Below are 23,757 nucleotides of genomic sequence, written 5' to 3'. Positions count from 1 at the left end.
TTGGTAGTTCGGTTTGTTATGTTTTTCCTTCGGGAAAATGTCATAAATGGTCCATAAACTTTCATTTAATGTTCAATTTCATCTCTGAGCTTTTGATTTGTTCAATTTGATTCATGAACTTTCATCTAATGTTCCATCTAGTCCCTAACTATTCAATTTCCTTTTTTTTTTTTAAATACCAATCGGACTTCACCAAAAAGGGAAAAATTGATTCAAGTAATTTGCATATACAAAAAATAAATCAAAATGCAAGATTCACCTTTGTTTATTATTATTGCCCCTTTTTCCATTTTTTTTAATATGAAGAAATGAAAGAAATATTGACCTTTATTAATTTGCATAAATGTGGTATTTTTTCAACAAAAAAAAAAACTAGTTTGGTGGTTTTTATTTATAAAAAACAGTTTGGTATTAAAAAAAGGAAAATTGATCAATTTTCAAATAGTTATGAACTAGATGGAATATTAGATGAAAGTTCAGGGATCAAATTGAGCAAATCGAAAGCTCAAGGATAAAATTGAATATTAGATGAAAGTTCAGAAATCATTTGTGACATTTTTCCTATAACATTATATTATATAATGTAAAATGGATCTGGCTCGGACCCCACGTCCGACCCGGTCGAGGCCAGCCTGGGCGCGCAGCCCAGGTCTTCGGCTGAACTGGGCTTCGGCGAAGATGCCTAACATGCCCACCTGCAAAGAAACGCAATTAATAGAATGTAGCCCAGCCCAAGACCAAACAAATCCTAGCCCGAGGCCAACCGGGTCAACCGGATCCGCGTGCCGACCCGACTGGGCCCTCCCTGGCCGCGTCCGCTTCGCCGCGACAAACACGACGGCGCCGAGCGTCGCCGCTCGTCTCGGCTCAGCCGAGGGCGTGCCGGGGCTCCGAGGTCTGGGCGGCCGGCCAAGATACGTCCCGGCACGTCGAGACGGCTGCTGAGGGTGCGGCCGTGGCGGGATCTCGTGGGATAACCGAAACGGGCCCCCTCCTCCTTTGCTCTGTTCGACGATGGCGGAGGGGACGGAGCGCACGCGTCGAACCAACCAGACGGGCCGACGCCCAGAAGCCCTGCATCGCCGGGACGCCTGGACCGGACGAGACGATGCCCGGACAAATCAACGCCGGCCCGAAACAAAGACGCGAAAGCTAGATCTGGTTCAGGCGTTTCGTCGAGCGGGTGGAATGCACCATGGAAAAGAGAGATCCTCCGCTCAACCGAGGCTCAAACCCGAGCCGGAACCCTCGACAATCAATCCAGGACGTGCACAACAAACAAAGGAAGGTCGGGGCGGAGCTCGCGTGGGCTGGACGACCGCGAAGCTCCGGCCCGGCGCGGCCAAAACAGGGCACAAGAACAGGGCCGGGGCCTACCGGAGCTTCGGCGCTTGAAAGCAGGCTTGGCCGTGGGTCGACGGACGAGTGGGCTAGATGGCACACTGCCTAAGGAGGCGTTCTCTTTGGAGGACAAGTGTCAATTTGTTTCCTTGCCCTAGTAAAAAGATTCGACGTTGAAATACGGTTCGCGTTTCATTCAGTCTTCTCAGCTGGTGAAACAATTCTATTGCCAGATGTTCTTACTAGAGATCCGACCTATTCAATTCCGTCAGCAAACGCATAAGTAATCTCAACAATAGCAGCCCAGAACCACTAATCTTTTGGTCTTCTTTGACTAAGGAACCAAACTTACTTGGCAAAAGACAGAGATGAGGGTATCCTTCACTTTGTGAGCATGACCGTTCCTACCATACTCCAATTTCAGTAAAAGCTTATACCACGGAAATCAAGAACGAGCAGGACACTCACTTAATAGGCAGCCTAAAGACCCAAATTCCTCTGTTAGGAGCAAGAAGCCAGCAAAAACCCTTTCTAATAAAGTGTTGGTGGCTATACCTGTATCAATAAATTCCTCCACATGATATTTGTGATGAGAGGTTCTCTGCAATTGAGAAAATCACCCAGCCAGTGCGTACTTGAAGAGTAAGGGTAAACGACAGGTTCCGGCAAGTGAAGAAATCCCAATACACATCTAAAGAAATCAAGGATTTGAGTTGACAAGGAAAAAAGAGGATCTCCAAGCTTGTGACCAAAATTCTTCACATATGTTGCACTCAATAATAACATCTGGGAACTCTTACCTCCTAGGCCTATGCTTAAGGTGGTCAGTTGGAGGCTCGGTAGCCAGTGCTACTGCACCAAGGGTGTTCGAAATGATAAGATTAACCCATAGAATCTGCAAGCAAAGAGAAAAGTTGAGAACTAGAGTGGGCAAAGAGAAGCAATAATGGGTAGGGGCGCCCACATGTGCGTGCATGCACACCCACGCGTGCAAGAGAGAGAGAGAGAGAGAGAGAGTACTTGCACTGCATTCAATGAAACATCACCTGAGGAAAAAGCAGCAACGACGTTAAAGATAAGAGTTGCAACATTCACTATAAGCTGACACTGGATAAGTTTATGAATATTTGAATGTACAGATCTTCCCCACTAGATAAATGGAGGTCTGTCAACCATCACTACACTTTCTAAGGATTAATCAACCAAAAGCACTCAGATCCAAAATCATAACCCACAATTAAGTTGACAATGTGGAATCAACTAATCAATAACCCAAAAAAGATTTGCCACCACCCAATTCTATTGCTGTTTTCCAAATCTGAATATTTTCCAATTTTGCAGGTGAAGTTTTAGTATTGTGGAGTACTCGTTTGAGGAATCTGGACTACGTATCTGAGTCAAGTAAATATGCACAGTACCATCTAGTAAAATAAGTAGACAACTTTCTAGAGAGAGAACCCTCCAAGTAACTTATGTACTGAAGCTCCACTATAACTCATTGCCATTAGTTGACACCTCTTTCCAGAAAAGTTCAATCAAACAATAAACTCTGTCATGAGGATGCTGAATTCCGCTTTAGAAATTCAGGCAGACTCCCCATTATAATGTCTGAAAACTCTTTTGCAACTTCCATCCCTTGAATACCATTGCAAGGCCAATATCTGCCTGAACTCCAAGATAAAAGAGATATCCAAGCAACAAAATTATTGGTTGAAAAGAGTTCAAAGTCAAGGCACAACAGAAGTGCATGGGTATAAGCGGACCAAAAAAATGAACACTGGAGAGCCATTCATGACTATGAAATATTTTCTAAAAACATGGCAAACTAAGATCCCACATTTTTTTAACACCTTGCAATCTATTTACCTTGTAGTAAATATAAGAACAAGACAACTTCCAGACATGAAGCGACTTGAAGACTACAACCAAATTTACCAACATATTGCAACTCATCTTAGCACAGAAAGATACCATGAGGCATCCAGGGACTTCAAGACTATGAACCAGTTCTATAGAAGGATTTCAAGGCATCTGTCTGCTATATCTGCTGAATAGACGCTAGAATGACAGAAGTCATGAATTAATAGAAAAGGTGATAATTAGGACATTATTAAAGGAACCCTCAGAAAAATGGTGTCAACCTTGTGGAGCAGGAGCATCATTAGTGCCATCCCCAGTTACAGCAACAACGTGTCCTCGCTTTCCCAATGCTTGAACAACCAGAAGCTTGTCGTTAGGAGATGATCTTCCCATAACCTGTTGCAAATCACATAAGCACACCTTCAAATAGAAGACATGATTAATTACACGGAAGAGAAGCAATGCCATACTGATATCTTCTCAGCAACTTCTTCTCTTTCCTCATCACTTAAGAAACGGAAAGTTTTTCTTTTAATAAGGTTTGGCGCAATAGCATCTGCTTCTGGATCTAGTATCCTGCATTCCAAAGCAATTGCTTTGGCAATTTGGAGATGGTCACCAGTAACCATTCGTACCTATCACCAAATAAGATTAATCACATACTGAGGTCACATCTAGATAAGTACCTATCCTCAATCTGTAATGCTGCTGCAAATTACTATTTGGAATCCAGCATCAATGATTAGCATCCTAAGAAAATATCTTGAAAGCACCCTTTACTGAAATGACTAAATGACAATGTACTTCTCAATCGCGATCGTAAACAGAACCTCTATGTCTTACCCTTCATATCAACTTCATTATACCAAAATGAATTATGGTCAATCCATTTTCCAAAGAAAAGCATCGAACCAACATAAATATCCAATATGACCACCTAAAAGGATGCAAATGATGAGAAACTCAAATTTTGAGTTCCTGAAGTAATTAAAAAAGAAGCAGCAGAAGGATGAAGGATCATATCCCCAAATAAACCAACTGAAAAAAATGATAAAAAATATTAACATACCTTAACTCTAGCATTTTGGCATAGTTTCATGGCATCTTTTACTTCAGGACGACAAGGATCCTGCATGGTATGAGCGTGCAAGAGAATTCATCATTCTTACAATTAAACTGCATACATATTAAGAGTAAGTACAGCAAATGATTAACAGCGCATCCGGCCAAACGTAAGAAAATATTTTCTTTCTTCACTTGCCAGCCACTTGTACCGAGACAGAGTTCTATGGATTCCAGCAAAAGTTATTTAAAAAGTTGGATCAACCAGCTGGTGTCAATGAAATAACAAAAACATTAAATTTCATTAGGTCCCCAACAAGAACTCTTCAAAGTCATGGAAAAGAACTGAATTTTCCAAAGCAGAAGTTTTCTCTGAATGTTAGAAAACCTCCAACAATTTAAGCATTCCTAGAGTCATATCATCTTGCAGGGAACCTTTCATAACCAGAAATGAGAAAAAATAGAAATCAATGATGTCCTTTTCACTTAATATCTTGTTCACTGCTATACAAGAATTACCTTTATGCCCACAATAGCCAGTAAGATATGCTCATCTTCTGGTAATGCCCACTTGGTTTACTGTTCTTTATCTAGAGGAATGTCTTTTGTGTCATATGATCTATATGCAATGGCAACGCAGGGCAGACTATCAGTAGCCATATCTTCAATAGCCTTTCTGAAATACATCTTCTGCAAAACAAGAGGAAACTCACTTAATGATCTTCCATCAATATCATTAATGACTTGTAACAAGGCAAGAAAACATCAAGAAAACAATTTACCACCCTGACTCTGAGACTATGCAAAAAGCCTAATCATGGATAAAAGTGTAACCATGAATATAAAAGCAACAAATGTGAAATACATACATAATACAAGGTATTCAAGAATGGTTGCGTAGGAAAGAGTAGTACAGAGGATTCAAGATCTGCCTCCCATGGAATGGAATGTGTAATGCACAAAACTTCCAAAACTAAATGGTGAAAATTAGATCAGGAAAATGTCAAGGCATAATCCCATGAAGAACATAAGTGCAATACCAGAATATGTGCTCTGCTGTCACAGAAAAAACATGGCATTTATGAAATGTAGATTTGCCAAAATTATTTCAAACTATAATAGCACTGTGAAAGATTTCAGCAAGGAAAAAGCTAGCAGCTATTGAATTGCTATAATAGCCAATTATTTCCCAAACCTGATCTTTATCCATTGCTACCACTTGACCATTTGCATCCTTGTACTTTGTACAAAAAGCCAAAACTATTTCAGCAGCTCCTTTCTGGTGCATGCAAACTTCTGAGTCTTGCTGTGCTTGAAAGTTTAAAAACAATCATTAACGATGGATTTACATTGCATCACAATACAATTGTAGTATAAATCTGCAGGAGATTTAACATTGTTGTAACTCAACCCAATAACTGTGCACAATATGGGTGTGCATCATAAGCAAGTACCAGCCAAGACCAAAACTTAATTTTCTTAAACAGCAAATTCTTTTTTTGTTCAAACCACCAAAGAGTAGTTTAAGAGAAAGAAATAAATGATTCATGAACCCAACAGTAAATGACCTTTACACACCTATCGTATAGAAAGGATGCATGGCTTTGCCCCATAGTGATGGCTAGCAAAATCTCAAATCTAATATAGGATCCAACTACTGTTCAATCTAAAACTTAAGGACCAATATGCAGATCTTATTATTTTAGCATATTAATGGGATTGCATCCAACATGACAAAATCAGATGATTGTACTATGGGAACTTGTCAATATCATTAAATCTGCAGATATAATTTTTTGAAATTTAAGCTCAGCAGACCTCTAACTATTTACTTTCAAATGATAAGTACTTTAGAAGTTTCAAAGAACTTACTAATGCAGATTCAACTATAATATAGTCCTTCAAACACCCCAAACCAAGCCATCACTAAGTAAAATCGTGATTTGAAGTTTGAAAAACCTAGGTTACCTTGCCCAAACTGCTGAGATTTGTACCACCTTTTTTTTCAATCAAGTGGGTATTCCACCATTTTACTGTGCCTTAGAATCTTAACTCCTTTGTTGTCAAGACCTGCTTACGATGTAAGCACAAAGAAAAGCACCGCACTAATACTGCCTTAAAAGTAAAGCTGTTGAAGGGCAAAAACAACAGTGTCCTGACCGTCTGGGAGTTAGTTTCGCATACAAAAGCAACTTTCCCAAAACTTTAGTTACTGTTATAGCAGCTCGGTACAATCTCAAAAGGTATTGCAATGACACTGATACTGTCTGCATAACTAGATCTTTTTATTTGTGCCAATCCGCATGACAAGATTCGCACTCTAAATAACAATAAGATATAATGTGCATATTGTAGCAAATGTCCTCTTCAGCAGTGCACGCGTGATCAATAAAACTAAGGACTGAGAAATATACCAGCTTTACAACAACTCCACCTCGTTTTTTTCTCAGAATTGAAAGGGAAAACATGAATTATAGAGGAACTTGACCGAACGACTTCAATTTCCATCTCCAGCTGCAAATGAGGCATCATGAGTAGTCTAATGACATCACTCGTCAAACAAATAGATGAACTAGAGATAGGAGTGAAGAGCATAAGTAAGCGATATAAAACTTAAGCAAGAACCTTGATCCCCCGCTGTAGAATGCCCTTTTCAGTTGGCGAAGCAGACAGCTCTACATCTCCCACTGTCTAAAGAAGTAAAAACACATGAAGTTATCACTGGTCGCCGCTATTAAACAGCCATTACTGATGTTGCTCTTAAAATGCTGATCCAATTCCTAGAGTTTTCTAGCATAAGTATTTGCTAGAGAAATATGAAAAAATCCAAAAAAAATCTAGTGCTTGGCCCGCAAGAAGAGTCTGGAGTCTACTAAATTTGAGTGGAAGAGTCCATAAAATTATCTCTGCAAATGGCAGAGATGTTTTCCTTGAGGAGTCGATTGTTGAAGTAAAAAATTGCAGGATTAAAATTCTACTAAAAGTTATAAATTGTGGGCCATAAGTCGGTGAACCTTGCTTATAAATAGCAAGGTGTGGAGCGTAGCAGACCAACAAGTTCAGCTCCTTCCCTCTTCTCTTTGTAGTTCTCATCAAATAACAAAAGCCTTCATTTTGTTCCTTTGGGCTCCCTTGCCGCCACTCTCTTACAAAACATTCTGGTTGCTTCTTTGCCCAATCAATTCTTACACACATTGTTTTTAGTTCCCTTGCTCCCTTGATATATTACACACACATCAAGCGCACGCTTCCACTAATACCAACAGTTGCAAACCCACCTCAGGCGCATTATTCTGAGCAATGGCTTCAATCAGTAGAGAAATCGGAGAAGTTGATAACTTTGAGGTGCTGTCTGGAGGATCAACTTTTCTTCCACTGGCATAAGCCTTGACAACTGTCATCTGTCACAAGAAGGACATTTTCTTCACGTTATTAAGAGTCTCAAAGTTCATTCCAGAACCACAACTCCTTTAGTATCATTCATAGTCAAACTACTGTCTCAAAAATGATGTTACCGACAACACCCTCATATGATGTCTCTGTGAGAACGAGCATGTTTCACTGCTACAATAGCTAAAAAGCTCTTTAAGAGTTCAAATCTACTTGCACTCAGATAAATGGCAAATAAGGAGTTCTCAACACCATGCTTAGATCAGCAAAAGCAACCTGTAAAACAACGTACCTGATTTAAAGTCAAGGTTCCGGTTTTATGACTTCAGATAGTTGTGGCAAATCCCATAGTCGGGCATTCAGAAAGCCTTCGCACCTGAACTTTTTACTGTTGGTTTTTAGGAATTCCATTTTACTGCCATAAAAGATTCAGATGAAGGTCGCCGTAAGGAGTAGAAAATCTCCATACCATAGCTTTTCCCACCATCATTTTTCTCATCGAGTAAGCTAGTCTGCTCATTGCATCAAAGGTACAAAGTGAGAGTATGAACATTGTACACTTCCACATAAATCCGTTTAAAGGCCAGCAGATGATTACAGAAAAGAAATACTATCCAGCTATATCAAATTCTAAAAAAACCAATGAGATAAAAAGTAACAGAAACTTGGACAGGTCATAACCGATATAAATATTGTATTAAGAAGTCTATTCTTCATAGTGGACAAACTTACGTCAGTTTAGCAGCTAAAGGAAGGCCCTTAGGTACTGCAACTGCTACAATGGTAACCTGGAAGGTTCGAAAGTTACTGACGAGCTACCTAAAATTAATTTACAAAAACTATTCCATCAGAAATACACTTACTGCTGCAGTGATTTTTTCGATCACTCCATCTACAATAACGCAATAGCGATAGTCTTCCCAGCCTTAAACTGAATGGTGCCATTTGGATTTTTTTGTATATCCAGTAAAAAATCTGCACAAAGGTTGAGTTTGTAAGATCTATTACGGTTTCAGTATGAGGAATGACTTCAGAGATAGAGGAATTAATAAAATAAAATTGCAGTTTTTGTTTACATTACAATAACAGTTAACTTGCTAAAAGAGCAGCCAAAACAGCAACAGCTGCATGCAGTCCAGCAATGAAAGTAGTATACCCACCTAATATAAAAGTGAAGAAATCGGTATGACAACCAAAATCCATATCTTCCAAAAACAGGGAAAAAAATAAAGAGTTTAGAGAAACTAACCTGCAAGAGTGTCTCTTCCCCAGTATCTTCCGAAAACTAGCCATGGGCAAACCCCACTCAATGTTAATACCCACACTCATCACCTGAGAGGCAAAAACAGAAAAGTGAGGCAGAAGACAGATGGAAATAAGCCTTGATTTGTGATAAAGACAGACTTGGGATAGAGTAAACCCCCATCTCAGGAAGCACCATTTTTGGCAAACTAATTCTGATATCAGAGACAACCCTACTGCTAGAAATCCATTGAGAAACACGCAGGTAGTCAGGACAGCCAGAGCAAAGCGTATAAGTGCACGTTCAAAGGGACAGAGCCATCCATTCAATTCAAATTTGACTCACCTCCTCATAACGAGGCCTCAAGGACAGAATAAACTGTATATTTTTAAATATCTCCCGTACTTTCTTGAAATCATTTTTAAGGGTTACCCTCTATCTCAGAACAGAGTTTAGTTGAGATTAAAAGAGTCATGCTCCTTCACCAAATTAACTCAAGAACCCATGACTTTCAATTTTACAACCCATATTTAGCAAACAACAAGGTAGCGTAGCAATATGCTTCAAGTAAATTAGCCTACTTATGAAGTGTGGATCTTCTCCGTGATGTGAAATAAAAGCACAGAGAAGTATGATGAGGAAAGCAAAGTAGAAGAATGGAAAAAATACTTACAAGCACAGTGCCATTGCCATCTGCAACTTTGCAGCCAGACATTAAAAATGGTTCCCTTGCATCCTTGTGAACCTGATCGAAACAATAAAAGAAAATAAGAAAGGCCAATTTGTTGATAGATTGATCACCTAGCGAGAGCATAATTGCCGTGAGACATTACAATTTTGCACGCTCCATTCATGCTAGATTTGTCAATCACCAGGGAATGACCAGAAATCAAGACTCTGTCTGCAGGAACCTGGAGACAAAAGTGAACATCAAATGAAAGAACATATTCACTGTCCTCATGAGGAGGGTACCAAATGCAGAACTGGTTTTAGTTACTTGCCTGGTCACCGATCTTAAGGAGAACAACATCACCAACAATGGCATCATATATTGAAACTTCTATTCTTCTGCCACCTCTGACATCTATCATATGCATACAGGAAAGAGAAGAATGTAACTCACACATCTCATATAAAGTACCCACCTCCAAGCGTATATCTGTTTTCTCCTCATTTAAGTCTTGAAAATGCAGGGGACTGTCTCTAATCGCTTATAGCTGCAGGCAGGAATCAAATCCCAATTAACAAACCACCCATTACGAATAATTTCTATGTCATTGCATCTTACAGCAGTCAACAGCATCCATAGTGGAGCATCCATAGTGGAAGAAGTAAATTATTCACCGCAAATTAAAACATTGATTGTTTTTTATTATGTTATTATTCTGCAACCTTATCAGAAGAAGTTAAAACATGCGGCATCATAACATGTCTCCTGAGCATATAAGTTGCGATCTGAATAATCAGAAGGAATCATGTGGCATGATAAGTTGCTTCTGAGAATATAATTTATCATCTGATCAATCAGCAAAAACATTTCCAGCGTCGGCATGAAGCAATACTTGAAATTTTTAAAAGTGAATAGATACTAAATAAAAGATTTCAAATCTTAATACACGCGTTAACAAAATTCCAATACAAACAAGTCTTGTAATCTAACTCAACCCTACCTGCAATGACGAGAATAACAGCAAAAGCAATGCCCCCACCATCATACCATCCTTCCTTAATGCCCTAAAAGAAACACACGGAATAGATTGCATAATCGATCATTAAATAAAAAGTTATTAAAGTTTTGTTATATAAGCTTTATTAAAAAAAAAAAAACAAATGAATTCACATGTCAGATGAGGCTTAAGCACCGGTGTTCGGATAGGAGATACATGTGTTCAAATGCTTTGACGAAAAATAAATAAATGATTAGTTGTAAACATGACACGGGGTACATCTGGGTAGGAACTTATATTGTCCGTACGTGCCAATGACTCTTTGTGCTGGGATATAAAGGAAAATATTCTTGATAAAGACCATTATATGCACCAAGCAACGAATACCTTCAGCGAAGCTTTCACATCCTTCTTTTGATGTTAATTACCTTTCGCTGTCAGTTTGGGCAAGGATTGGCAACATACCAAAAAAAAAAAAAAAAAATCAAGCTAAAGCAACCAGAAAGAAACTAAGACAAATCTCAATATCGCATCACCAACACTCATATTGTGAGCAGGCCAGTCTCACCTCTGTCTTTATTCCAAGTACCAAGGAAGCCACGGCAGCTATTATCAATATGGCCAAAGTACGATCTTGCCAGCTTTCCAAAGGAACATCTACATGATACAGAAGACAAAGGATGGAGTATTGATGAGAATTCCAACAACTAGATGACAAAAGTGGTTTGGGTACACTCTTAATCAACAAAACAAAATGTATGTGTTCAAACCGAAAAAAGAAAGAGGAAGAGAAAAAAATAAAAATAAATGAGGGTACACGTCAAAGAGATTACGTGAAAACTCCTTCGTTTGTCCCGAGGATTTGTATTTGATCCGAATGTGTTCTTTTGTGCCAATAAATCTGTTAGGTGTTTGTTTCAATAGACAAGCATACGTGCATAAGTAAATTAAGATCAAATGTCTGATCGCAATAGAAGTAAAAACACTTATACACGTGTTTCCATAAGTAAATTAAGATCAAATGTTTGATCGCAACAGAAGTAAAACACTTATACACGTGTTTCCATAGCATTTACGTGCATTTAAAAAAAAAATGCTTTGAAGAGCTAAAGGGACTAATCATATTAACCTTGTACCGTGCTCCAAAATTTGGTTGAGAAGTTTCTTTGGGTTTTGAACACAAACGTCTGATGTCCTCACAGCAGTAGTTCTGACATTCTTCAGACTCTGATCGCGAACATCTGACACCTTCTAGTAACACCGGTTTTGATGTTCTTGGATTTTTGACCACAAACGTCTGACGTCTTCCAATAATACTAGTTCGACGTTCTTCAGATGTAGAACATCTGATCTCTTCTTCACAGGCTCTGACTTTCTTAAGATCCAGCCCCACAAATGTCGTCTAGTTAAGGTACACCACCAATTCTCACATTGAACAGAAGAGAGAAATTGAGAGAACTCACAATTGCAATTGTGCTAGCAATTGCTCTTGTGTGAGTGCTTTGTTGATTAGTTTCAGCATTTTCAATTATCGATTATCGATTGTCGATCGTTCATTATCTGGTAATCTGCTCTCTACATTATCTTTTATAGACAGTGCATATCACATTTAAATCGGCGCATTAACTCTAAATCGTTTTAGAATTAATTCGGCCGTAACTCCTAACGGACATAAATTTACTGTTATAGACACCAATTTGAGCATTAACTCTATAATTGTTACAAAGCATTATTCTAGACATTTATTTGTAACTGTTATAAGCTTTGTAACTGTTACAAATACTTAATTTGACTGTTATTTCTAAAATTATTTCAAAGTATTAATTGGTCATTAATCTAAAACCGTTTCAGACTATTAAACTGCTCATTTATTTTGAAATCGTTTCGGATTATTAGTGTAACCGTTAAGTTTTGAAACCATTTCAAAATTTAATGTGACCGTTACATCTGAAAAACATTTCAAATATTTAATTTAACTATTAAGTCTGAAATTGTTTCATATAATTGATTTCACTATTGATTCTGAACTTACTTCAAATTATTAATGATGTAAAAAAGCGCAGCTTGTGTCATGAGAGATCGTGTCACCTTCCGTTCGCTCTCTCTCCCCTATCGCTTCAATGTCGTTTTGTCGTTCCTGCTTTCGCAGCTATCACTCTCCCTCTCTCCTTTATGGGTGCAGAGCTTGACTGAACGTGAAGTTCATGCCTTTGGCAGGTCTCAAAACCTCGCATGGAGCTCCTCTCGTCATCTACAATTAAGTTGCCGACACTGATGAGGTCACAAGTCGTCTCTAGATCTGATGATGCCTCCTCCATATCTGGCCTGTCCATTGAGACTTCGTCGCCTGAATAGGAGGTAGGGGTCACACACGGTGGCCGCCGGTGTCAGCAACATGGCCACAGCAGAATTCCGTTGGTAACATCGCTCAAATTCCATCAAGCACTTTTTTTTCCAATTGATAGTGACATCGCGCTCAACTGCAACACTGAGAGTCGGCCTTGAGCTAATGATCTCACGTGAGGCTGCCCCCCTCTTCGTCCTCTTTGGATTTGATTGACATAGCCACGTAATCATTCGGTCAAGCTTGCAGAGAGAGGGCCGTGGGGAGGCGCGAGGGCAATGGCCCAGCCATGGCTACGGCTTGACGAAAGGTTTGATTCGCCGAAGATGACAGCTCACTCCTAAACGTTAGAGTTGTTGCATACTTGCAAACAAGATGAAATTTCTTTTTCAATTTTTAGCTTGTCTATTTGATATAGTTCATATTGGGTTTTTCATTTTTTTTTCCATCATATTTATAATTTTTGTAATTTTTCATTTTTAATTTGATAATAGATTTAACTCGACCGACGCGTATTCTTATGAACATATGTAAGTTGGTTACATAGTTGGGTATGAATTTTGAGGCTCGGTATTGTTTTTGAGGGTTAGACTGAATATAGAGACATTATATAATAAATAGGTCTGGCTGAGTTTAACGATTCTGCTCTATTTATAATTTATGTCTAAGCATTTGTAAAGTTGAGTGCCTTTAAAGAAAATAAAAAATCATGTAGGTTTATTGGAGTCCGAAACCTATCACATATAGTCTATCGAATAGGATTTTGGTTCCAAATTTATTTTTGTCAATTTTATGGAATCCGTGGATTTGCTAGTTTCCCCACACATCTATTACACTCTAGGATTTAATATCACAAGCTTAGGGATCTGTATAGTTTGATATTCAGTCTCGACCAACTTGAAAACCTCTCAAAATTATTAACCATCATTTATTCATATAATTGAAATGGTAACGCGGGTTAAAGTGCATAAAATGAATTAATCAGATAATTCAAGTAATTAAGCAATGCATCGATGCTTTGGTAAACATCGGCATTAGATATCAAGAGAATCATGCTAATAAGCAAATTCATCAATTTTTACATGGTTACTTAATGGAAATAGGTAGACTCCAACTCCATAGATCCACTTTCTACAATTTTAAATATAAGTATGGGTGTAATTATTAAAAACATACATAAAGGGTATGGGTAGGCAGCCTAGTTAGGGAGACATTCATGTGAATCTGCTAGCATTGCCTTTACATGATTTTCTCTGCTAGTGAAAAAATTCCAAGGTGCAACGGGAAAATTTACTTAGCTACATACCTGTCCTCTCTTTGATTTCGTAACTTGCCTTGATCGAGTATAATTTCCTAATCGCCTCAGTCATGTCCATCCGATCCAGTGGTGATTCTATCGAACATTCGACACCAACTTCAAAAATGGAGATTATGCAATCTTTGATCCTCATCCCCTGCTGTCGATCACCGGCTTCACTCCAAAGCCTTGAGTCTACAATGTCCATCACTCGATCAGGAAGAGCCATTTGGACAAAGCTATGAAGGTTAAGACAATGCCCAAAGGCCTCTTCAGTGGGTCTCTTTCCAGTGAACATCTCCAATAATAGAATGCCGTAACTGTATGCATCCCCAAGTGTAGAAACTTGGTGTCCGATGCCATACTCTGAAAATTACATCAAAGCATTAAATAAGAATGAATATACACTTTTTCTTGAAGATAATTGTATGAAAAAAAAGTTCCTAAATCTCATGGGGTTTTGCTCGATGTCAATGCGCAGGAGCTTGCCTAAGACAGTTTTGAGGGCTTGCGCCAGTCACGCCCAAATAGAGTGATGGCACGCAAGTCCTCACTGACTTCACGTACGGGCTCGCTGTGCATGGTAGAGTCCAAGGAAAGGGTCCCAAAATCCCCCATTGGTTTTTTCTCTTTCATATATATTTGTTTAATTTTCGTTTAGTTTATTGGCTATAGCTGATGCTTAGCACCTATCGTATGCTAAAGTGGTAAAAATTGTTGCAAAAGTCAGATGCATCAACCGCACAAAGATAAGACTTTAGGATTTGTAAAGTGCACCAAAGATCAGTCAACAACGCAGAACTCTTCCAGTCCAAAAAGTAGTGCACCCAAAATTGTCACATTTTGCTGAACAAATTGCCTGAACATCAAGAGTGACTTTGTCATTTAGTAGGTCGGGGAAAAAAAGAAGAAGATTATATATGTGGTGAAGGCCTTGGTGGAAACTATTTAGTGCATTTAGTACATCTATTAACTAAATTTGAGCCACCAGTTTTAACTGGTTGCACATGAGATACACATGAGGCTCATCATTTTTCTGATCTGAATTCAATTTAATACCTATACCACACGAGGCAAAGAAAAGAACATTGTGGGGGAGGTGGGAGAAGAGACTTGGAGAGATTTGTTGACGTGATGGATTAATACTTGTAAATGCATGAGTTTGTTTTGACATGCTCTAAACAAGACGTTTAGGGAGAATTACAGTTGGATAGAACCCATCGGGTAGTCAATTAGTGTATGTTGTGTGATATTATCATGCATTTATGAGTTTGAGATCCCCATGAATTTCCGCTTTAAATGCTGTATCATCTAAACATATTTTACGAATATAGAATTATAGGTCGCCTCAAGAAGAAAGGTTCCCCTGTGAGGGGTCAATTACTTATGGTCAAGACCTTAAGTCATGGCATACCAAAAGAGCACAAGTTCTCGTCAATTTCTTATATCATAATTTACGACAATATTAGCCACTGTCTGTTTTCACAGCATGAATATGCTATGAGATAAAATATGAATCATAGAAAAATAATGCGACTATGATATGATAAAATATGCTATGTACATTTAGTGGCCCGGATTCACAAGTGTTGACAAAAAAATATTTCCTATTATTGATCAAATCTATGTCGGCTTATTCTCATCTTAATTTCAAATATAATTACCACATACTAATATTAGTCTGTTCATATACAAATATATATGTATTTTCTTTTACTACAATCCCAGGTGCAACCACTCCTCCAAACTCCCGTTAGCCATGAATTTGTATATTAGAGCTTTGAAATCATTGCCACAAATGTCCACGCTTGAACAGACGCTTAGTATCTTCACGAGGTTTCGGTGTCTAATGGTTCCTAGAGTTTGACATCCTGAGACAAAGCTCCTTGCAGCACCTCTTTGTGTTAAATTGAGCACCTTTACTGCCACAATGGCAATGCCCTCAAGAATCTCCATATAAACTGTGCCATATCTCCCTTTACCAATCAAATTGGTCTCTAAGAATCTATCGGTAGCTCTTAGGAGTTCATCATAAGAAATCCTCATGAATTGGTTCTTGAAAGATGATGACACCCAGGCAGTGGTTCTTGTCTGCTTCTTTTTGCGGTAATAAAAAATAGACAGGAACAACAAAGCTAAACATAACAAGCTGATAGCGACCACAAATGTTATTATGGCCTTGATTGTAGAAGACTTGTTAGAGCTTGGTAATTTACAAAGAGGAAGCTTCAGAGTTGGAACACCTCCACAAAGTTCCCTATTTCCAGAAACTGATACAACACTTGCATTGAGAAAAACTCCGCTCTCCGGAACTTGTCCTTATAGTTCATTGAATGACATATTCAAGTATTTAAGCAATGAGAACTCTGTAAGAAAGCCTGGGATTGGACTAGAAAAATTGTTATTGGAAAGATCCAGCACTTCTAGACGTTGTAATAGACTTAAAGCTTGAGGGATTTGACCATGAAAAGAATTAGTTTCTAAGTGAAGCCGTGCCAATCTCAAGCATCCGCTGATGGAGGCCGGAATCAAGCCGGTCAATCTATTGTAAAACAGATCTAATTCTTCGAGACTCCTTAAAGACCCAACTTGATATGGAAGAGATCCACTTAGATTATTATGCGCTAAATTGAAGAGGATTGACAAGGAATAAAGACCCACAATTTCGACTGGAATTGAGCCACTTAGATTGTTGTTTGAAAGCTCTAGCTCGATTATTTGCTTGCAATTGCCAAGACTTTGCGGTATGTAGCCTTGGAAATTGTTGTCTTGAAGGAAAAGCCTATTTAAAGATGTCATATTGCCAATCGAAGGCGGTCTCTCTACAGTAAACATGTTTCTGCTCAAAGAAAGTAGCCGCAAGTTGTAAAGTGCTCCAATAGAATCAGGAAGGCGATTGGTTAGAGAATTATTCTTCAAACTCAAATACGACAAGTTGAAGAGATTTCCGAAGGCTGAAGGAATAGTTCCATGGATCAGATTGTTTGACATTGAAATTTGCTTAATGCTGGTGGAGAGATTGGAGATGGATGTTGGCAATGATCCGTGAATCGAGTTCGCGTCCACCGAGAGAATTCCCAAGTTGGAACAATTAGCTAAAGAAGAAATAAAACTCAAGTCATCCTGCAACCGGTTTAAACCCAATGCAATCACATAAAGGCCCTTTAGCCTTCCCAGATTTTTCGGTATTGGTCCATGGAAATTATTGTTAGCAAGGTAAAGTCCCCGAAGACTGGTGGTATTCGTCAAAGATGACGGAATTATCCCGGTGAACATGTTATTGAGCCCTCCAAGGTAATAGAGAAAAGGAAGAGTGGTGCCAATATCAGAAGGAAAGCTTCCCCGCAACTGGTTCCAACCAACATAGAAGTAATTAATTCCAGAGATGTTAAAAATCCCTAGTGGAATCTCGCCGGTTGGTTTGTTCGATGATAGTTGAAAAACTACAACCTCTCAAGTCTGGACAGTTCCTCAGGTATTTCTCCTCGAAACGCATTTTCTGTCAAAGTGAGGTGTTGTAGCAGCAAGAGGTTTCCAATCGAAGGAGGAATAGGACCTACAAGACCATTCTTAGCCAAGGCCAACTTTTTAAGCCTTGGCAAAGAACCAAGATTGGAATAAATTCCCCCCACAAGTCGGTTATCTACAAAATTCAAGGACTCGAGGTTTGAGCAGCGGGAAAGATTGGAGGGTATTGGCCCACCAAAAGAGTTGTTACTAAGATCAATATTGCGGAGCCGAAACAAGTTGCCGATCTGTGATGGGATTTCACCGCCAAAGCTATTGCTTTGTAAAACCATGATCCTGAGGAAAGAGGTTACCTATGTGAGGAGATAAGAAGCCTACCAAGCCTTGTGATCTCAAGATCAAGGACATGACCCTCCCGGGATGCCTTTTGCTGCACAAAACACCTTGCCACTCACAATGATTGGTAGAATCATTCCAAGAGCTCAAGACTCTAAATGGATCTTTGTCTATATCATTTTTGAAGAATGCCAACGCAAGCCGATCCGTTTGGTCTTGTGAGCAAGCGCCGAGGCTAGGGATTGAGCTCCACCACCACAAGAGGGCAAAGTTGAGCATAAGAAAGAGTCATTTCCCCATCTCCTCCGGTGATCCACTTTCAGTCTTACCTACATTTAACACTGCCGTCTCGTGCACAAATCGAGTATTGACTAATTCCATTAAGGGAAGTACTATAAACTTATAAGAACGTTCTATGGTCCTCAATTTTACGTTGTCTATCTTGAAGATATATGTATGTTCTCTAAGGTTTCAAAAAATGTACACCCTACGGTTTGAAGCCCATGGAACTATAGGGTGTGAAGCGTGGCAATATAATCAAATATTGTTATTATTATTTTAAACGCACTACGACTATTTTATATATTTCATAAAATAAATGATGTGGCATATTTTTATTACGATATGCAAGCATTTCAATATCAATTTAGTATCTTATATTTGGAACAAAATATAGTTAGAATGGAGACAATAAATTTTAAAAGTAAGATTTGAACGTGAAAAACCTTTTTCCATCTCACTTTTAAATACACTGTTGAGAACCAGTCATTTTCCTTGAAAACAATTTTTTTTATAAAAAATATTTCTCCATCAACTATTTTTTTTTTCTCAAAAGTGATATTGATTTCCCTTTTCTGGTTAGATATTAGCTAAGGAACGGGATAGGCTAGCCACACCGAGCCCGTGACTGCCAAACGGCCTAGTAATATTTTCACTTTGATACACTATCTATCTGTCTCTTTCTCTTTGTCCTCTTATCGCCATATCCTCCATGATAGACGGATACAAGATGCACGTCCAACCGTTCAATGCTAAGTGGGGATGTGAGGGCGTGCCCTTCGCATCCATGCCGATTGCAGAACCGTAAAAGTAGCTCATAAAATTAAAAACGCAAATTATATGGTTTTCATGGTTGCATTAATTTAAAAACAAGTGGATGATAACTTAATTGACACAAAAGAGAAGTACATGTCCCTGTTAGATAGCTTAAAATAAGGAAAATGGCAGAGACATTAATGATTTATAAATTTTATCTTTTTTTATGGAAGATGGATTTGTCAAGCAATAAATCAAGGAGCAACTAGGTCTGTTGAGGGCGATAGATCCAGATCTCGCTGCTCCTAGATCTGGAGTGGAGGAGTTGAGTCTCTAGATAAGAAGGATGCACCTCCAGATCTGGACGCTCACTGCAACCTTGACAGCATCAAGCCCTCGAGGGTTGGTTAGAACTTGTTGACGTCTTGACAGCGGCCGTTGCTAGGAGTGGGAGGAGGGAGAAGTACATTAGAATTGTCAAAAGTTATATATGGCGCTCATTTTAATATTAAAAGTTTTTTTATTTTTATTTTATTTTTCAGATCACTTAAATGTCACTTAAATGAAAAAAAAATGATCATTTAAGTATTAATCTCGAATACTAGAAATTTGATAGGGCAAAATTTTGATATTTTTTTCACCGTGTGGCTTGTTGGTAGCCTTATTCAGCATAAAAGCTCAAAACTACGTAGTTTAACAAGTTTCAGTTGCCTGCATGACCCAAAACGACTTTGTTCAGCAAGAAAAATCAATTTCTTGCTCAACTATCGATAGAAAGGGTATGCAGCAGGGAATTTCTCTCTGGTTTCTTGTCTGGGCAATTCATCAAAACCACCTCAAAATCCGCCGTTAACAGAGTCGATTCGTCGAAAAGCTGCAAACCGGAGGCTCAGTCGGATCCATTCTCGGCGAGTTCGAATCACGGTTGGTGTTGCGTTCTTCACCGGCCAAGTCCCTCGAGGCGGTTTCTGAAGCCGTTTTGTTCCGATCTACCTAGCAATCGACGGAACGAGGCTCACCGGCCTTGGTTTGCATGCGTTTTGGGCCTGCTCATTCCTTTCTCTGTGTCCTAGTGTTGTTTTCTGGTTATGGTTAGTTCTGGTCTGAATTTGTGGCCCGAATGCTTTCCGGTTGTTGTACCTTAGATGTTCGATGAAATGTTTGTGTGAGGTTCGCGTGCTTGTTCTTTGTTTCCCTTCCAACCTCGGCGTTCATTGATTGCTGGACGTGCTTCGTGTCTTCTAATTTGATGAAACCAAACAATTTTGACTGAACAACACTCTTATTGGTGTTGTTTGTTGAGGTTGTGGCAAAGCTCGTAGGTCTGGGTGGTGATGGGTGAGCGTTGATGAAGTTGTAGCCGAGGAGTCCATGTACGGTGTGAAGTAGTGACGGTGCATAAGGGAGAAAAGAGAAGGGAAAAAAAAAGAAAAAAAGAAAAAAATAATGTAGAGGGAGAGGGGGAGAAATGTACATATGGAAATGCTATACAGACCCCCCTTTTTTTAAAAAAAAAATGTCAAGTCATATTAAAATTTTAATTATAAATGGAATGCATATATTTTGGCAAAAATTTCTCGTCGGAAGCACTTAAGTGATTATTTTTTTTTTTAGATTTGATACTTCAGTGATCCGGTGAAAACTTTTAACACTAAAGTGAGTGTTGTACATAACTTTTGACACATCTTATGTACTTTTCTCGTGGGAGGGTGGAGGACGCTAGAGACAAATGGTCTGGTTGAAAATGGATGGTGGATCTTAGAACAAGGATGATGGATGCGATGATGAGTTGGTGGTGACTTTTGAATGGCTTATTGGGCAGCATCGGAGGACGGTAAGTGGTGATGGCTGGTACTATATATAAATCAGGGCATTCCCTATTGGAGGCTTGGATAAGACTTGTTTGCTCATTACAACTGGATAAACTTTATTTATGTCCCCTAATAATTTAATCTCATGCACTATTTCTCAATGTCTTTAGCATTACTCGACATAAAGTCTAACATTCTTCTTATTATTATGTATCCAATTTGCTGAAATTTCAAACTTCACTTAAGCCTTTTACTTTACTTCCATTTGAGGAAAGGAAGAACATGCAAAACTACTTCCTCATGCACCAGTTACTAGTTTATCATTTCAAATCAAAGTAGATTTGAACACAAGGTTGTGTTGTCCAAAGGAGATGTTCCCTGATAAGTTCATTGCACATGGTAAGTTGAAGCCTCGAAAATATTTTTCTATAAATAGCATAACTAATCACCAAATATATCACCTTGAACCAACATCAGCTAATTCCTTGAGCCTCATGAATTCTCTAACCATCATCATCTCTCGTCTCTATTTCTCTCTTTCAACCTACTCATGCCCAAAACTCACCCCAAGACTATCTCAACTCTCACAATGCTGCTCAGAAGCAAGTTGGCGTGGCGAACATGACATGGGACAACACACTTGCTGCCTATGCCCAAAGCTATGCGAACCAACGGGTTAGCGACTGCAGCCTTGTGCACTCCAATGGACCCTATGGCGAGAACCTTGCCAAGGGCACTGGCATGTTCACTGGCATCTACGCCGTCGGCTTGTGGGTCGCAGAGAAGCAAAACTACAATTACAACACCAACACCTACGCGAGCAGGTGCGACTGCTTGCACTACACTCAAATGGTTTGGCGCAACTCGGTTCGAGTCGGGTGCGCTAAGGTTCAGTGTAACAATGGGTGGTGGTACGTTGTGTGCAACTACAATCCTCCAGGCAACTATGAAGGAGAACTTCCATACTAGGAAAGGCTTTTAGAGTGACAAGCTTACATATGGCCTATTGTTATATGCATCATGGGTGTCACGCCCCGACCCTCAAGCACGCACACATCCCTTACTTTTGGTCGATTTTAAAATGCGATATCCCAGGACTATGTATCGCCGACCCTTTCATTTATATATGCACATGCGGAAGCAGTTATAATTCCCCAGACAATAAAGCAATGGGATAGAAAAGCAGGCCATATATTTTCCTTACTGAAAATTCTCAACTACATCTTTTTACATGCATCTCATAGTATTCTACAATACTATATATATGCAACTCTGGTCTAACGTCTATTCACATGCGAACAAGGTCTGACAAGACAGGACGGGATCTCAGTCCTCATCCGGGTCGTACTCGGGGTTATCCTCGGGGTCCTCCTCCACGTACTCCTCTTCGGGTTCCTCAACAAGGATCTCCTCGTCAGATTCATGCTCCTTAGGCTCCTCATCCAGGTCCTGAAATGGTTATTCAATAACCACCGAGACAACGTCTCGGCAAGTTCTACCTCCTAAGACCCGATTAGTAAACTAATACACCTTAGGGCTGCCTATGCACAACATGAGTCAGAGGACTTACCTTGGCCTCAGATTCCACCTGCATATTAGCACAGATCAAATAGACACCCAAGCAATCACATCACAGATCGAAGCATCGATCTAATCGACTTAGTCGATTACACGCCAACAAGACCACTCAATGTCATATCCATTCAATCAATCAATCCACCGCATCAAATCAAGACAATGATCAATCGACCTAGTCGATTACATACCAACAAGACCACTCACGGTCATTTCCATTATTCCAACCAATTTACAATATCAATTCAAGGCAATGATCAATCGACCTAGTCGATTATATATCAGCAGGACCACTTCTGGTCATTTCAACCATTCCAATTCAATTCCCAATTATGAATCACGGTCCTTAGGACACAACTTAATTATAGGTGGTAATCACGGCCCCACCGAGCAATTTTCTTAAATTTAGTGGCATCACGGCCCCACTCGGCAACTTTTAATATTTAGTGGCATCACGGCCCCACTCGGCAATTTTACATGTAGTGGCATCACGGCCCCACTCGGCAATATTATATGTAGTGGCATCACGGCCCCACTCGGCAATATTATATGTAGTGGCATCACGGCCCCACTCGGCAATGTTATATGTAGTGGCATCACGGCCCCACTCGGCAATGTTATATGTAGTGGCATCACGGCCCCACTCGGCAATGCTATATGTAGTGGCATTATCAACCGATGCCCGGTTATTCTTCAATTAATAACCAAAGATTATTCAATTTAGGAATAAATCCTAAAATCACTAATAAATCAGTTTCTCACAAATTAAGGCTCAAATAAATAAATGAACCACTCCACGACAATCAGCACGAAATTCCGATCACCGGCCATCCCGGTTGAATTTCCGGAAAATAATTAATTAAATAATTAATTGCGAAAATTAAATAAATAAATACAATAAATTCAATTTAGCATAATATAAAACTCAATTAAATAAACGGACTGCGCCACGATCATCAGCATAAAATCCCGGTCATTTGCCACCCCAGTTGAATTTTCGGGAAATAAATAATTAAATAATTAATTTCGAAAATTAATATTTAATTCCTAAAAATACCACCTAGGCCCGATTTGCTTAATTAACACCCGATAAGGGACGGAAAAAATCCCAAGAAGCATCCAATAAATACTATAAGCAATTCTCTATCTAATTACACTAACCAAACAACTAACATACAATGTAATTAACTAATAATCACTAATCAATTCTAATCTAACAACCTAATTACACTTAATTAACACTAATCAACCTTTAAGTATAATTAGCACACTAAGAAGGCATTAGTGAGTAAAACTCACTCAAAACGACGGGCTCGACGCGAGGATCG

General features: G+C 39.1%; 1 protein-coding gene and 1 pseudogene across 1 annotated transcript; one reads left to right on the top strand and one right to left on the bottom strand.

Moving 5' to 3' along the window:
• Positions 1–1,533: 1,533 nt before the first annotated feature.
• On the bottom strand, positions 1,534–14,502 carry LOC104455222 (annotated as a pseudogene).
• A 169-nt stretch (positions 14,503–14,671) lies between these two features.
• Positions 14,672–21,823, top strand: LOC104453043 (pathogenesis-related protein 1-like). The gene is made up of 2 exons (XM_018859741.2): positions 14,672–14,706; positions 21,373–21,823. Exons 1-2 carry the CDS (start codon positions 14,672–14,674, stop codon positions 21,821–21,823), a joined length of 486 nt encoding a protein of 161 aa, XP_018715286.1.
• Positions 21,824–23,757: the final 1,934 nt, after the last annotated feature.

The sequence above is a fragment of the Eucalyptus grandis genome, chromosome 7 (assembly GCF_016545825.1).
Source record: "Eucalyptus grandis isolate ANBG69807.140 chromosome 7, ASM1654582v1, whole genome shotgun sequence".
Lineage (NCBI taxonomy): Eukaryota > Viridiplantae > Streptophyta > Magnoliopsida > Myrtales > Myrtaceae > Eucalyptus > Eucalyptus grandis.
Note: the sequence above shows the minus strand (reverse complement) of the source record. Positions and strands in the feature narration are given on the sequence as shown.

Excerpts from the sequence above, each read along its gene's own strand:
- LOC104453043 (XM_018859741.2), top strand. The coding sequence starts at position 14,672 with ATGTCAATGCGCAGGAGCTTGCCTAAGACAGTTTT. Across the intron at positions 14,707-21,372 it reads AGCTTGCCTAAGACAGTTTT|TCTCGTCTCTATTTCTCTCT; the intron begins GAGGGCTTGCGC and ends ACCATCATCATC.